General features: G+C 36.7%; 3 protein-coding genes across 3 annotated transcripts; 1 reads left to right on the top strand and 2 right to left on the bottom strand.

The window, feature by feature from the left end:
- The first annotated feature begins 207 nt into the window (after positions 1-207).
- LOC110409251 (Pentatricopeptide repeat (PPR) superfamily protein) lies at positions 208-2,535 on the top strand. The gene has a single exon (XM_021418539.1). It carries the CDS (start codon positions 215-217, stop codon positions 2,372-2,374), a length of 2,160 nt encoding a protein of 719 aa, XP_021274214.1. The 5' UTR covers positions 208-214; the 3' UTR covers positions 2,375-2,535.
- A 356-nt stretch (positions 2,536-2,891) lies between these two features.
- Positions 2,892-6,088, bottom strand: LOC110408811 (putative pectin methylesterase CGR2). Its single transcript, XM_021417906.2, has 7 exons — positions 5,895-6,088; positions 5,474-5,641; positions 5,336-5,375; positions 5,166-5,201; positions 4,170-4,544; positions 3,786-3,841; positions 2,892-3,254 (listed from the first exon to the last, which is right to left on the bottom strand). Exons 2-7 carry the CDS (start codon positions 5,594-5,596, stop codon positions 3,102-3,104), a joined length of 783 nt encoding a protein of 260 aa, XP_021273581.1. The 5' UTR covers positions 5,597-5,641; positions 5,895-6,088; the 3' UTR covers positions 2,892-3,101.
- A 711-nt stretch (positions 6,089-6,799) lies between these two features.
- LOC110408909 (GTP-binding protein, HflX) lies at positions 6,800-12,889 on the bottom strand. Its single transcript, XM_021418047.1, has 13 exons — positions 12,410-12,889; positions 11,895-11,959; positions 11,043-11,105; positions 10,842-10,931; positions 10,580-10,692; positions 10,070-10,138; positions 9,306-9,450; positions 9,123-9,178; positions 8,976-9,026; positions 8,793-8,847; positions 8,633-8,689; positions 7,767-7,886; positions 6,800-7,672 (listed from the first exon to the last, which is right to left on the bottom strand). The coding sequence occupies exons 1-13, from the start codon at positions 12,792-12,794 to the stop codon at positions 7,097-7,099; spliced, it is 1,845 nt and encodes a 614-aa protein (XP_021273722.1). The 5' UTR covers positions 12,795-12,889; the 3' UTR covers positions 6,800-7,096.
- Positions 12,890-13,622: the final 733 nt, after the last annotated feature.

Here is a 13,622-nt window from a genome sequence, read left to right as displayed (position 1 = left end):
GAAATCATGCTCTAGCCCAAGTTCTTCCCTTGGTTAGACCAACAAAAGAGTAGTGGGTGCATGATTGGGCTAGATGGTCCTCTCCTCCTTGGTCCAAACTTCACACTGCAGGGCCTAAATAAACCTTGCTTTAAACTTGTTGGCTTTGTTGACACATACCTTAGCCTGTTGTGTATTTGTATGCAATGAACGAACTATTACGTAAAGATGGCAAATGACCCAGATCTCATGGACCATCCAAACCTTCCGCAACCTGTTGAAAACATGCATAACCCTCAGAAACCTTTTACCAGGCAAATCCCTCCACGCTCTTTACATCAAATCTCTCATCCCTTCTTCAACTTACCTTTCCAACCACTTCATCCTTCTCTACGCCAAATGCGGCCACTTAGCCGCCGCCCACTACGCCTTTCACCAAACCCAAGACCCCAACACATTCTCTTTCAACGCCATCATCGCTGCCTACGCTAAGGAATCCTTCCCTTTTGTTGCCCATCAACTGTTTGATCAAATCCCTCAACCAGACCTTGTTTCTTATAACACTCTCATTTCTGCGTATGCAGATTGTGGTAAGACTGAACCTGCATTGGGGTTGTTTACAAAAATGAGAGAGTTGGGTTTTGAAATGGATGGCTTTACTTTGTCCGGGGTGATCACGGCTTGTTTAAATGACTTGTTTTTGCTTAGGCAGTTGCATTGCTTTCTGGTTTTCGGTGGGTTTGATTCATATGCTTCGGTTAACAATGCCTTGCTTTCATGTTATAGTAAAGAGGGCCTTTTAGAGGAGGCGAAGCGGGTGTTTTATGGGATGGGAGAGGGTAAAGATGAAGTGTCGTGGAATTCAATGATCGTGGCGTATGGGCAGCATCAAGAGGGAGCAAAAGCTTTGGCTCTGTTTCAGGAAATGGTTAGGATAGGATTGGTTGTTGATATGTTTACTTTGGCCAGTGTTTTGACAGCATTTACTAGTTTAAAGGACTTGTTAGGAGGGTTTCAATTTCATGCTATGTTGATTAAGACTGGCTTTCATCAAAATGCTCACGTTGGGAGTGGTTTGATTGATTTGTATTCAAAGTGTGGAGGTGGTATGTCGGATTGTAGGAAAGTGTTTGAAGAGGTTTCTGGACCGGATTTGGTTCTTTGGAACACTATGATTTCGGGGTATTCGTTGAATGAGGAGCTTGCTGAGGAGGCTCTTGAGTGTTTCCAGGAGATGCAACGTGTTGGTTATCACCCTGATGATTGTAGCTTTGTGAATGTAATTAGCGCATGCTCCAATTTGTCATCTCCTTCTCAGGGAAGACAGATTCATGCACTAACTATCAAATCTGAAATCCCTAATCGAATTCAAGTCCATAATGCCCTGGTTGCTATGTACTCAAAATGTGGAAATCTTCAGGATGCAAGACGGTTGTTTGATAGGATGCCAGAGCATAATACTGTCTCTTTGAATTCAATGATTGCTGGTTATGCACAACATGGAATTGGGAAGGAGTCATTACTTCTTTTTGAGCAGATGCTGGAGCGAAATATTTCCCCTACGAGCATAACCTTCATTTCTGTTCTCTCAGCATGTGCTCACACAGGAAAACTTGAGGACGGTCAGAAGTTTTTCAACATTATGAAGGAAAAATTTGGAATTGAACCAGAAGTGGAACACTATTCATGTGTGATTGATCTTTTGGGTCGAGCAGGCAAGCTACGTGAAGCTGAGAGGCTTATAGAGACTATGCCATTTAGCCCTGGCTCAATTGGTTGGGCTGCACTGCTTAGTGCTTCTAAAATGCACGGAAACATAGAACTAGCATCAAAGGCCGCAAACCAGCTTCTTCAGCTGGAACCTTCAAATGCTGTACCTTATGTCATGCTTGCAAATATGTATGCCAGCAGCGGCAAATGGGAAGAGGTGGCTACAGTTAGAAAGCTTATGCGAGACAGAGGCGTAAGGAAGAAACCAGGTTGTAGTTGGATTGAGGTGAATAAAAGAATTCATGTGTTTGTGGCTGAAGATATTTCACACCCGATGATCAAAGAAATTTACGATTACTTGGAGGAGGAGATGGGGAAGAAGATGAGGCTAGCTGGCTATGTTCCCGATCTGAGATGGACTTTGGTCAAGGATGACGAGATAGAGCCTGGAGAGAAGGAGATAAGGTTGGGTCAGCATAGCGAGAAGCTAGCTGTTGCATTTGGGCTGCTTTCAACGAAAGATGGGGAGCCTATTCTTGTGATTAAAAACCTGAGAATATGTGGAGACTGCCATAATGCCATCAAGTTTATTTCTGCCATTGCTGGGAGGGAAATCACTGTAAGGGATACCCGTCGGTTTCATTGCTTCAAGGATGGGAAGTGTTCTTGCGGGGATTATTGGTAATGCTTTTAGACTCGGCTGCCAGTGACCACAAACTCCAATTCCCTAACCTGTAACTATCTATTCATTGATTCCTTGTTACGAATTGTCGGGCCGATGATTGTAAAACGTGCGACGACTGATTTTTATTATAGGAATCCAAAATATTTTATTGAAGGGTTGGATCACAGATTATGAATTTTTTGGTATCCTCGTGTAACCAAAAATGCATCATCAACAAGGAACTCTTGCAATTCTGAGACTAAAGCAAAATTTGGATAAATCAAAATTCTATAATTGCATATGTTTATAAGGACATCCTAACAAGTAAACCATGGAGCTTTGAAACCAAACACGGAGGAGAAAAGCAGGGTTTATGGGAAGAGAAAGAGTTCCGTCCCCTATTTCATGAGCTAAGAAACTTTCTACAGACAGGTCCAAAGCTAAATAAAAATGCATGTGTGGAAACAAATACTGGTAAAAGAGTTGCATTCTCCACAGTTATTTAATAAAGTAAATTAAATGCATGTGTGATAACTAATAACAGTAAAATTCTTATCAATTAAATTAATAAATATCAACTTTGTAATGTTAAGGGCACAACACTAGGTGATGTCAACAACATCTCTTAACCAAATTTAGTTACCCGACTGGCTATATTTCATATGAGAGCTGAAGATATTTTACTTCGCCTTCTAATGCATGACAAACAGAATTAATGAAAATTTTATCTTAATGAATTTCTCTTTTATCAGTGGTATGGATTGAGGTGGAACACTTGACAAGCTGACTGGAATGACTTCTTCGATGCAGCCTGCTCAAACTTCTTAATGGCAGCTTCATTTTCTTCTAAGCTAGTCTGGACAAAAAAGCGAATCCACCAAGATGAACTCCGCATTTTGGCCTTCACAAATGAAACAGATATGTTAATGATAATTGATAAGGTCAACTTGGCACTTTAAAGTTACTGCTAAATGATAAATTCAGAAACAAAGATCACAAATGGAGTAAATGGAAAAAATTACATGAACTCCCAACCTCTTTGGTAATAATGCATGTGCATATCCTTTTATATTTCTTTGTTCCCACCAGACTATCTCAAAACTTCAAATTTATCAATCAAGCCCTAATTTAGTGATAAATGCAACCAAAGTCCAAACTTTGGGACCTCTTTCTTGCTGAACATTTTAGACTACTTCAAGTTCTGACTAAGCACAACAAAATCTCATCAATACTTTGGTCAGATCAACTATTTATTCTGTAACTGAAAGTCCGACTAAAGAACCAACAGGAATATGATAATATCAATATCCAGAAACAAGACTCACTAAAACAAAAATGGTGTGAAAATTTTGATCAAATGAAAGTTAAAAGAGATACTGTGGCCTATTTCAATTTCAAATCCCCTTGTTGTAAGGAGTTGATAGAGACTGACCGGCCGCCCAAATTTGGATAATTCTGCCACTTTAGCCCTCTGATGACCCGGGTAACCTGAACATGAAAAAGAAAGCTGTTAAAATTCAAATAAACCAAAAGAAAGGATCAAACACAGCGAGTAAAAAGCTGCATGAATCTACAGTTTGACAAAGAACACAAAGGGAATATGTACTACATCCATCTAAAAACCACTCATGGCTGCACCTATACTCTAGGAAAGTGTTCTAAATAGTAATACTGTGGTTATCATGTAGTTACATCAGAAACATTTTTCCATCTGTGAAACAGTTATCTTCATAAACCAATATATCTCTATATCAGCATTTCTCTGCCTAACTTTTATTTTATAATTTATATGTAACTTAAAAGAGTAAGAGATTACCTGCAAAAATAACTAGACCATCAGAGGCCACCCTTGCCAACTCAGGAAGAGTCTTGTTCAGGTATTTTGGAGACAAGTAATCAAGGGCATCTGACACAATAACAAGAGAAAACGACTTTGGCCTATAGGGAAGAGGGAACTTGATATCTGCCACACGTACAACGCCCTTGCGCACAAGACTCTTGCAATTTGCTTCAGCATCCTCTATGTCATATGGTTCCACACCCCAGGCTTCTGTTTCCTCTTCTTTCAAAAGTTTAGAGACCACTGAACAGGTATCAGGGCCTACATGCAAAACCTTGTGCATGCTGTCACCATATGCCTTCTTTAAATAAGGTATTGCCCTCTGAACTTCTAGAGTGCATGAATAGTCACCTATAAAAAATAAAAAGAAAATTAATTAAATTTTGGAACGTTACACTTAATGAAAACATACCATTTCCAAAGCATGGCAATTCTAGTATATCAAAGGAAAATAAGACTGACAACAATGAGATGCTGAAGCAAGGCTCTAAGATTTGTATCCAAAATATAATCTCCGATGAATTTGGTGATCTTACAGACATGCTAAACTACCTGATGATGTTCTCCAAATTATTAAGGTTGCAGGCCTAAACTTGAATTTGGGAGACCGGATTTTTAGATTTCAAATTTCGCATAAATTGGGTGATGAAACACATTAAAGCATGACTTTCATCATTATTTTCAAATGCATGACTTTCATCATAATCTTCTTACAACCTCTCAAATACATAGGTTTTTCAAATCTTAACTAATTTTTACGTAATGGGTGCATTCATCCTCACAATTTATATCATAAACCAAATCCAAATTCATGTTCCAAATATAGCATTAGTGAATCCACTAAGTAGTTAAGTAGTTCTAAAGAGACATCGCACCAAAAAGCTCATAAGAATCAAATAAAAACAGTAACTTCCCTATTCATTCACTTCTGAAAATCAAATCCAATGAGGAATAAGGGAAAACAAACTTTACCTTCAATCCGACTAACTGCTTCACCTCGGAATTTACCTGTATACCCCAAAAAAGATTATTATGGCCAATTATTTGAAGTAATAAGATCAGCATGTTAAACCACGAAGCAAGTAAATCCAAATAAGAAATTCTGGTAAACATATTTAATAAATAAATAATTTAAAGAATACCTGAGCCACTATAGGCATAGCCAATAAGAAGGATTGCTCCCTGAAAGTTAATTAAAAAAACAATTGCTACCTCAATTAATTTCCCTTTTAAAAATAATAAAAATTTGAAGAAAGAAGAAGATAGATAGACGGATATACCACAATGACAAGACCGATGGATAAAATGGGAGAAGATCGGGATTTGGAATGTAAAGCTCCAGCGAAGGGAAAGTTTCCGCTGTCGACAAAGCGGCGCGTGGAACTTACTTGCCTCCTTGACATGGTTGGTTGCTACTCTCTTCTAAAAATTTGTTATTACTATTTACACTGTCCAAACAAACATCAGATTTACACAAAATTTTAGTTTCTTCATCGAAAGAACAAACATTAAATTCATTGCCAAACAATCAAAATGAGAACTGAAAAAAAAAAAAACGAAACAAACACCGAAACGAAAGCAGATCCAAAGCATGAGAAAGCTTTGGATATTAGATAAAATGGAGGAAATAATGAAACTAAAAAAGAGATCAAAACGAAAATACAGGAAGACAGAGGAGCGAGAGAGAGAACGGAAGTTCACCTTAGAGGGAGAAATTGGAAATGGGCATTTGGATTTTGGATCTTAGATCTGTGGATGTGTTTTGAGTGTCGTTTTGCCCTGGTTTTCGCTTTTTTCGTCTAGCACTCGATTAAGTAGGAATTTAAAGCCATTTGCTAGTATTAAAAAAGAGTACAGACTACAAAGGAGTTTAATAAATCAAGTGTGAAAGGGACTCAGATACGCAGTATTTTCACTGTTTGGCTTTGGCATTTTTTATTTTGCCCCAGCTAAGATCCGCGTGTGAGAAATATGGGTTGCCATTATACGGAGCGCTTTTGTGATACAGTTATCAGCGCGTCGGTAAGGAATACGACGTCGTTGAGAAAAAGATTATCAGTATAACTAACACTACTATAAAATGTCTTTATTTTTTTTATAAAGCTTAATAAAACCCAAAAAAGATAAAAAAAAACAAAAGACCAATAAAAAATTTTAAAATCCTTTATAGAAGAACAACACCTGGACCCAAAATTGAAAACTCTCATCGATGATTAATTTGTGTGAAAATAGCATTAGGAAGACACTATATGACAAAAAAGATTGATAAAAGTTGAATAATTACTGCACTCATTGCGTATTGTGACACTGGATGGAAGATCGTTGTTGGTTTAGTTGCCGCTAGCTGGAGTTTGTAGTGGCAGGCGACCCTTTATCGGCAAAAGCTTGCCTTTATTTCATTTTCAGCTATATTTATGGAGGGATGCATGGTGGATATGTACTTTGGTTAATTGTAATAACGGAATAATTGATCTGACCTTCCATCCACTTTGTTCAATCTGCAAAAGTGACTTATGTATTTGGCAAGTCGCTTTTATTGTTTTTTTTTTTCTTATTTTTTTGGAAGGTATGAGAGGAATTCCATTAAGAAGGAAGGGAAACAGATGTTTTCCCCCTGCCCAGGTACAAAAGTGAGCTTCAACCAAAATATCACGCCCTTAGAACAAGCTTCATCCTGAAATGTTATTCTTGATATGCCCCATAATTTGAGTATCCTGAAATATCACGCCCTTACAACTCTTGCTTAGGAAATTCTCACATTCTTCCCCTATACTCCAGCAAGGGAAAATAATTGTCTGAAGTTTCTCTGGCTTATTCATCATCCATGCCACACAGCGGTTTCAACTGTATTGTGATGATTGCTAAGACTAACCGCGGTCGAGAATATGAATTGCCTGCTGTTATCATTGTTCAATTGCTACCTGTTCATCTTCTTTACGAGGGGGCCTCCATTTTCGATCAAAGAAACTGCACTCCTCTACATTTTGAGACTTTAGTTTATCATCATGCACCTTAAGCCTATCATCAATGATTTCCAACAGTTCTTGCAAGCCTACTCCAGTTAGGGCAGATACTTTGACCTGTGGAACATGCTGAGATTGGGATTGAGAATCTTTTTCCAGCATCCAGTCATTAGAGGTCTCAGTTTGTCGGTCATTCAGGGTATTCCAGTAGTCATCTGCAGAGTCATCCCCTGACAACAGCCAGCCGTCAGAGTAATCGCCTTGCTTGTCATCCATGGTCTCTTGAAGGTCTCCAGGTGAAGGCTTAAATACATCACTACCATCAGCATCAGCATTACCGGCAACACAATTATCAACTGACTTCCCATCTAATGACTCGGATGCCATGTTACAATCTTCAACTTCTGAAGAACTGTTAGTCTTGCCGTCTTCTGCTCCCGAGAAATTGCTGATCTCAGCATCTTCCTCACCATCATCAATATATACATCAGCACCCACTTCTTCTTCATAATCAATCTGAACAGATTGCAAAATTAGTAAATATCTTCTTGATTTTTTTTTTCCTTTTAAATATTTGGAGGGAGGAGAGGTAAAAAATGTATTAAAGTACCTTGTTCCAGACTTCAATCATGTTCTGAAGCGTTTCCTCTGACACTCCAATTTGCCGAAGAACTTGCAACACCGTGGAACGATGCTCATCAAGATTAGGTGCAGTGCAGTCTATTACATGCTGCAGAAATATTTGGAAAAATTCATCAGCTATCTGAAGGACACACCAATCCTGATTTTCTCTGATTTGAGGGATGATTTCATATAAACTTGTCTACCCAAAGAAGAGATAATTGAATAATGATGCATACAAGTCTACACTGATCATCTTTCAATTATTGTGCATCAGAGCTTACTAATTGGATTTACTTAAACTATTTGATCATATGAGCAAAAATTCTTTTAGAAATCGACCACTAAAAACAACAGCAATTCAGCAACAATAATAGTAAGTAATAACAAAGCCTTGATTTGCATGATAAATAGAACTCTTAGAGAGGATATATCTGGGCTGTAGGAGCATTGGCAAACGCAACTGCTCCCAGAGAAGGATAAGCCACTGGGCCAAACCCAGTGAAAGAGGGCAAGACTGAGAGACAGCTATCAGTATTCTTTAAACAAGATACTATCTTCTCAACTGTTTCAGAACGAAATCTATTTGGAATCATTTCCTAAGGTTCCTTGCTTCCACAGCATACAAAAAATGTAAGTTCGGGATTTTTTTTAAGGGGCAGAGAGAAACTCTACAAACAAGATACTGCTGACTGGTCCTACTCAGCTTTGATTGACAAAAGATGACCATAACATCAGAAACAGGAACTATAAAAGAATCTGAAAAGATCAGATAAGAAAATGTCTGAATGGCAGCACACAAGTAAATAATTTTTTTTTGAAAAAGAAAAAAGAGGACAGGTTATCCAGTCATACCACAAGGAGGTCAGCCTCCACCACCTCTTCCAAGGTTGAATGAAATGCTTCAACCAACTGCAAGAGCAAAATTCCAATTCTAAAAAAGATGATAGAAGACCAAAAATAGCAAAGGAAAAAAAAGGGATCAGTGGCACATATACACATGCTTCTCAGTTACCTGCACAGGCAAATCTGATATGAATCCCACAGTATCACTAAGAAGTACTTTCCTCCTGAATTATTATATGCATATTTATGAAGAATGAGATTTTATTCTCATCAATAGTTAAAATGAAATGTTCATCTTCATGTGTCAAAATTTGAGGGAAAGTATAATTAGATTTGATGTGGATCATCTCACCCTGAAGGAAGAACAACACCTTTTAATCTAGCATCCAATGTTGCAAACAATCTGCACAAAGTCAATGCCTCCAATTATGCAAAAACATTCACCCTCCTATAACAAGGAATCTAACTTTAATGAGCAATGTTTTAAGGATAGATATACCTTGCATCACTATACAGATCACTATCTGAGAGGGCACTAATCAATGTAGATTTCCCCTGTTAATTGAGAAAATAGGGAAAATGTTTAGCAAGAGAAAAGGGTAGAAAAGAAAAACATAGGAAGTTCTAACTTGTTTGCATGGTAGTTAAAAGGTGAAGTTCTGGTCAGATTATGGCCACCTACAGCATTTGTGTACCCTACAACAGCAACAGTAGCTAAACCTTGACCATCAAGTCCACCTCGTCTCTTGCGAGCTGCACGTTGCACAGCTCGAGTACGGCGAACCTCTTCAATCTGGGTTAACAAATGACTCCGCCGTTCCAAGATTCTGTGATTAAGTTCCAGTATAAACACACACAAAGTTAAAATGTATTATGATGACAAAGACCATGACAAGTACCTAGCTTTTTTTTCATATATGAAAATGCAATATCCTATAGAGATTGAAACATGCCCCATCCCCATAATCAGATCCAAAAATTGGGGTGTGAGGAGAGGGAATTAATAAAATATTCATTGTTATGGATAGCTTGAGACCTCTGATAAAATAACAAGCATTTCATTCATACAACCATCTTAGAAAGAAAGGAACAACCAACAAGGCAATGCTAAAGTACAATACCTTAAGCTCCCATTAACTTAAGTATCAGAAGTACAGACATTGTTAAATAGTATTGGGCTACGAAGGAGGGGAAGCCAATGGCGAAATAATAATAATAATAACAATAAACAGATATTGCCCATCAAGAAAAGAGATTCCGACACATCAAGATTAGAAATCACAAATATTTACAATTGTATTTGTGGCTCATAACAACCACACAAAAGCTACATAATATGCAACTCATCAAAAATTTATAAATAAGTACCAGTGACAGTTTCATACAATAATTTTGTACACAAGATGGTAACAAGAAATCATTATGAAATTAGTATGAAGAGCAAACCTTCGGCGTTGAAGCTGCAGTTCAGTTTCTCCAGCACCACTGATGAAACCACGACCCCCACTTCCTCTCCTGCAATCAATAACTATCCATTTTCAAAATCATTCTATGGATTGATAATTGTTTACAAAAAAATTATTTGAATCATGGTAAGATTTCAACTATTGAAAGAGAAGATTGGCCAAAATGAATACATCATGATCCATGATCTCGCCCAGTAAAGCTTTGCATTTTTTACGTTGTTCTCAATTTATATAGTGTTTATTATTTTTTTTTATTTTAGTTAAGTTAAAGAAACACATCAAAGAATTTGTGCAAGAGCAAGACAAAACCAGAGAGAGAAAGAACTAGTTTAGATCAGGTCTTTTGGCTTCATAATAAGAATCAGAAACAACTTGAATTATGGTCAGATGTATTCAAATCATCTTGGATTTCACTCGAATATACGCTATACATACAAATGTTCACAAGTTTTACAGTCCAGTCCTATTCTACAAGAAATTCAGGCCTCACCCTCTTGCACTAACAACTTCAGCTTCTCCAGTAACTCCAAAAGTATAGCGTCCGTCTGCTCCACGTACACGAACAAGCCTACTCTTCTTGTACATAAGAGCTGCTAATTCTGCCTGCAAAATATTAAAAGGACAACCTCCTGATTTCTAGGTTCCATCGTAAACCTAATTGGATGATAAATAAGTGCATAAACCAGTTTAAGAGAAAACAAATAGAGGAATTCAAAATGCAATGTCATGCCAAGTAAAGGCAGGAACTGCACCTGTAACTTTGCCTCCTTTGTATGTGCATGAGCATTGAATATTTCTATTATAAGGCCCACGCGATCTAACACAGGTTTGCCCCAACTTCGCTGTCATTGAAAATGGAAAACAAGAAAATATATTACCCAAGCACGTGGGACTATAGCTTGAGTTGGCCTTGCCACCAAAAGACTGAAAGAAAGTAGGCAGCCATTACTTGCCTCCAAATTACGTTGCTGTATTCCAGACAGAATGGTATTGACGAAGACAGCATCAACTTCATCCTAGTAAAATCATATTGTTATAGATAAGGCTTCCACAGTTCCATGAAAATCATTCACTCATGATAAAGAACCAGGGGCGTAGCAACATAGTGGTTAGTGGGGTCAATTTTTAAAAAGTTAGGTTATATATATATATATATATATGTAGTAAAATTTTTGTAAATTTTTTGTATTGAACCCGCTCAAATTAAATAAAAACATAAAGAAAGGGGGTCAAACATAAAGAGTTTTCATCCATTTTTATATTGACAATAAGTAATATGTAGCTTTATGTTAAACAGTCTTTTAATTTGCATAAATTTGACTATATATTAATTAGTTATTTGATTAAAATGTGAAAGGTGACGTATATTCAAATATAATTGTTCTTAATAAGAGTAAAATCATGCATTTTATTATGCACAAAGATTAATTTTAATTCTTTCTAATGAGAATCATTTGTTTATTCTGGTATCTAAACACATGTTTTGCAAAGCAATATGTAAATAACAAAAGTAATAACTAAATAATACCCAACATAATTTGTAATATTCAAGGATGATTATATCATAGGCGTGACTGCATGGTAAAGTATCTCATTGTGAAAAAGAACTTTTGGAAGTAATATATAATATACTAAGTCTTTTTGAATATTTAAAGTTTTTAGATTTAATGCAAAGTGTTTTTAATAATACAATGTTAAAAAGTATGTGTTTATATTATGTGAATTAGTATATGAGTATGACCCCAGCAAAAATTCTGGCTATGCCACTGCAAAGATAAGAAGAAAGATTATACGAAGCTCCTTGCCTTGGACTCGACAGCATTCAAATGGCATTTGATGTTTTGTACAGTTCCAGGTCCAAAATACGTGTCTAGAAATAAAATAAAACAGAATTCAAGAACAAAATATTGAAAAAGTGTCTAAAAACATAATTAACAAAGCTAAAACACCCAAAAAGAATAGCTTTTCAATAAAATCGAAAGGCAATTAATCAAGCAACCCAAAACAAGCCAAAACTGAATCGAGTACAAGATAGTAAGCACTGTTTTACAATTACATTGACTACTTACTTTTCCATATATAATAACATTTCAAATCAAGTTTGAAAAAAAATAAACAAATAATTCAATTGTAACGTAATTTTATTGTTACTCAAGAAACAAATTTGAAACTAAGAAATGTTTGAAAATGTTCCTTCTGTATTAACACACATTTTTCCCTTTCATTATCGTAAACAATGAGGAAGTAGTAAAAATTAACAACTAAATGTTCCCTAAGTGAAAAAGAGTCAAAAAGGAAAATACCAAAAGATTTTTGATACCTGGGCGGATTTTGGAAGATATAAGAGAAGGGTTTTGGACAACAACATGAGGAGGCAACTCCTTGTCGAAGAAATCAGTGTCGAAGTACCCACCACGCTGTTCCTCGAGGGAATTAGCTAGACAAAGAGCCTCGTTGAGCTTAGCCTGCAAGAAAGTGGCGGGACGGAGACGGGGCTGGACGAGGAAGAGCCGAGGTGGGTCAGTTGGGTCCCTGTTGAAAACTGAAACGGTGGTGTATTGGTCATCTTCAGTCCCTCTGTTTTGCTGCTTTGAAGTTGAGTATGGTGAAGAGAGAACGGAAAATGGAGAAGGAGAAGGTCGGTGGGAGAGGGACTGACATCGGGACCTGAGGCAGGTTCGTGTCAAAGACAGGGCTCTTAACATTTCTCTGAAGATGTTGGCAAAATTAGAGAGCTTCTACTTTCAACTGAATTGGAGGAGTGTTCTTTCTTCTCTCGGGTGATGAAGGGACTCGGTTGCCGGACAGTGGACAGGGTGCGGAGAAGAAGGTCAGGTTTTAGTCTTTTAGGGCTAAACCTTGGGAGCCCATTTCCAGTTTACGGGCCATGTCCAACCCAATCACCATTGCCTTTTTGGGGCTCACTGTACCTTCTGAGGGCCGCAATGTTGCTTATACATGAGACCGTGTATTTCAGGAAGTATTTCTTTCAGGAGATTGAAAAAAAATAGTAATGAATTATAGGATTTTGTTAATGAGTATCACAACAACATTTGTTCAAGTTACTATACGAAGTTCGATCTTCTTAAAATATATTGAAAATTACCACATTAATTATTATGTTACTAGATTTAATGTTAAAATATTATCATAAATAGTATTTAAATAAGTATCTTTAACATTCTTCTTAAGAAAATTATACTTTAAACTCAATCAATATAACAAACTTGTGCGTATAATTTTTCAATTTATAGACATTTTTATACTATAAACTTTTTTCCTTCATTGTTTTATATTAGTGACCAAAATAGATAAAAGAGTGCAATAGTGGTGAACTATGTAAATCTGTGTAATTAAATTAATGTTGGCCAATAATATTTCTTGCTCTTAGCTAATTAAACATTTTATCTTTACTTCGATTTCAAAGTCTAAAGTGCAATTTGATTCAATAGCCCAAATCAAGTGTTAACTTTTAGGTGGAGAAATGAAAAGATTAACTCAAGCTTAAACCACTGATTAAGTGATCGTTGCTA

Source organism: Theobroma umbraticum, unplaced genomic scaffold (assembly GCF_002168275.2).
Source record: "Theobroma umbraticum cultivar Fairchild unplaced genomic scaffold, ASM216827v3 scaffold_44.0, whole genome shotgun sequence".
Classification (NCBI taxonomy): Eukaryota; Viridiplantae; Streptophyta; class Magnoliopsida; order Malvales; family Malvaceae; genus Theobroma; species Theobroma umbraticum.
This window is presented reverse-complemented; position numbering and strand designations above follow the sequence as displayed.

Bases quoted from the DNA above. Each gene is read 5' to 3' on its own strand.
- LOC110409251 (XM_021418539.1), top strand. From the start codon at position 215: ATGACCCAGATCTCATGGACCATCCAAACCTTCCGCAACCTGTTGAAA.
- LOC110408811 (XM_021417906.2), bottom strand. From the start codon at position 5,596: ATGTCAAGGAGGCAAGTAAGTTCCACGCGCCGCTTTGTCGACAGCGGA. The intron at 4,545-5,165 runs GTAAAGTTTGTT...TATTTTTTATAG, and splicing joins AGCAGTTAGTCGGATTGAAG to GTGACTATTCATGCACTCTA. The intron at 3,842-4,169 runs GTAATCTCTTAC...TTTCATGTTCAG, and splicing joins TGGTCTAGTTATTTTTGCAG to GTTACCCGGGTCATCAGAGG.
- LOC110408909 (XM_021418047.1), bottom strand. From the start codon at position 12,794: ATGTTAAGAGCCCTGTCTTTGACACGAACCTGCCTCAGGTCCCGATGT. The intron at 10,932-11,042 runs GCAAGTAATGGC...TTTCAATGACAG, and splicing joins TACAGCAACGTAATTTGGAG to CGAAGTTGGGGCAAACCTGT. The intron at 9,179-9,305 runs GTAGGTGGCCAT...CTCAATTAACAG, and splicing joins TTGTAGGGTACACAAATGCT to GGGAAATCTACATTGATTAG.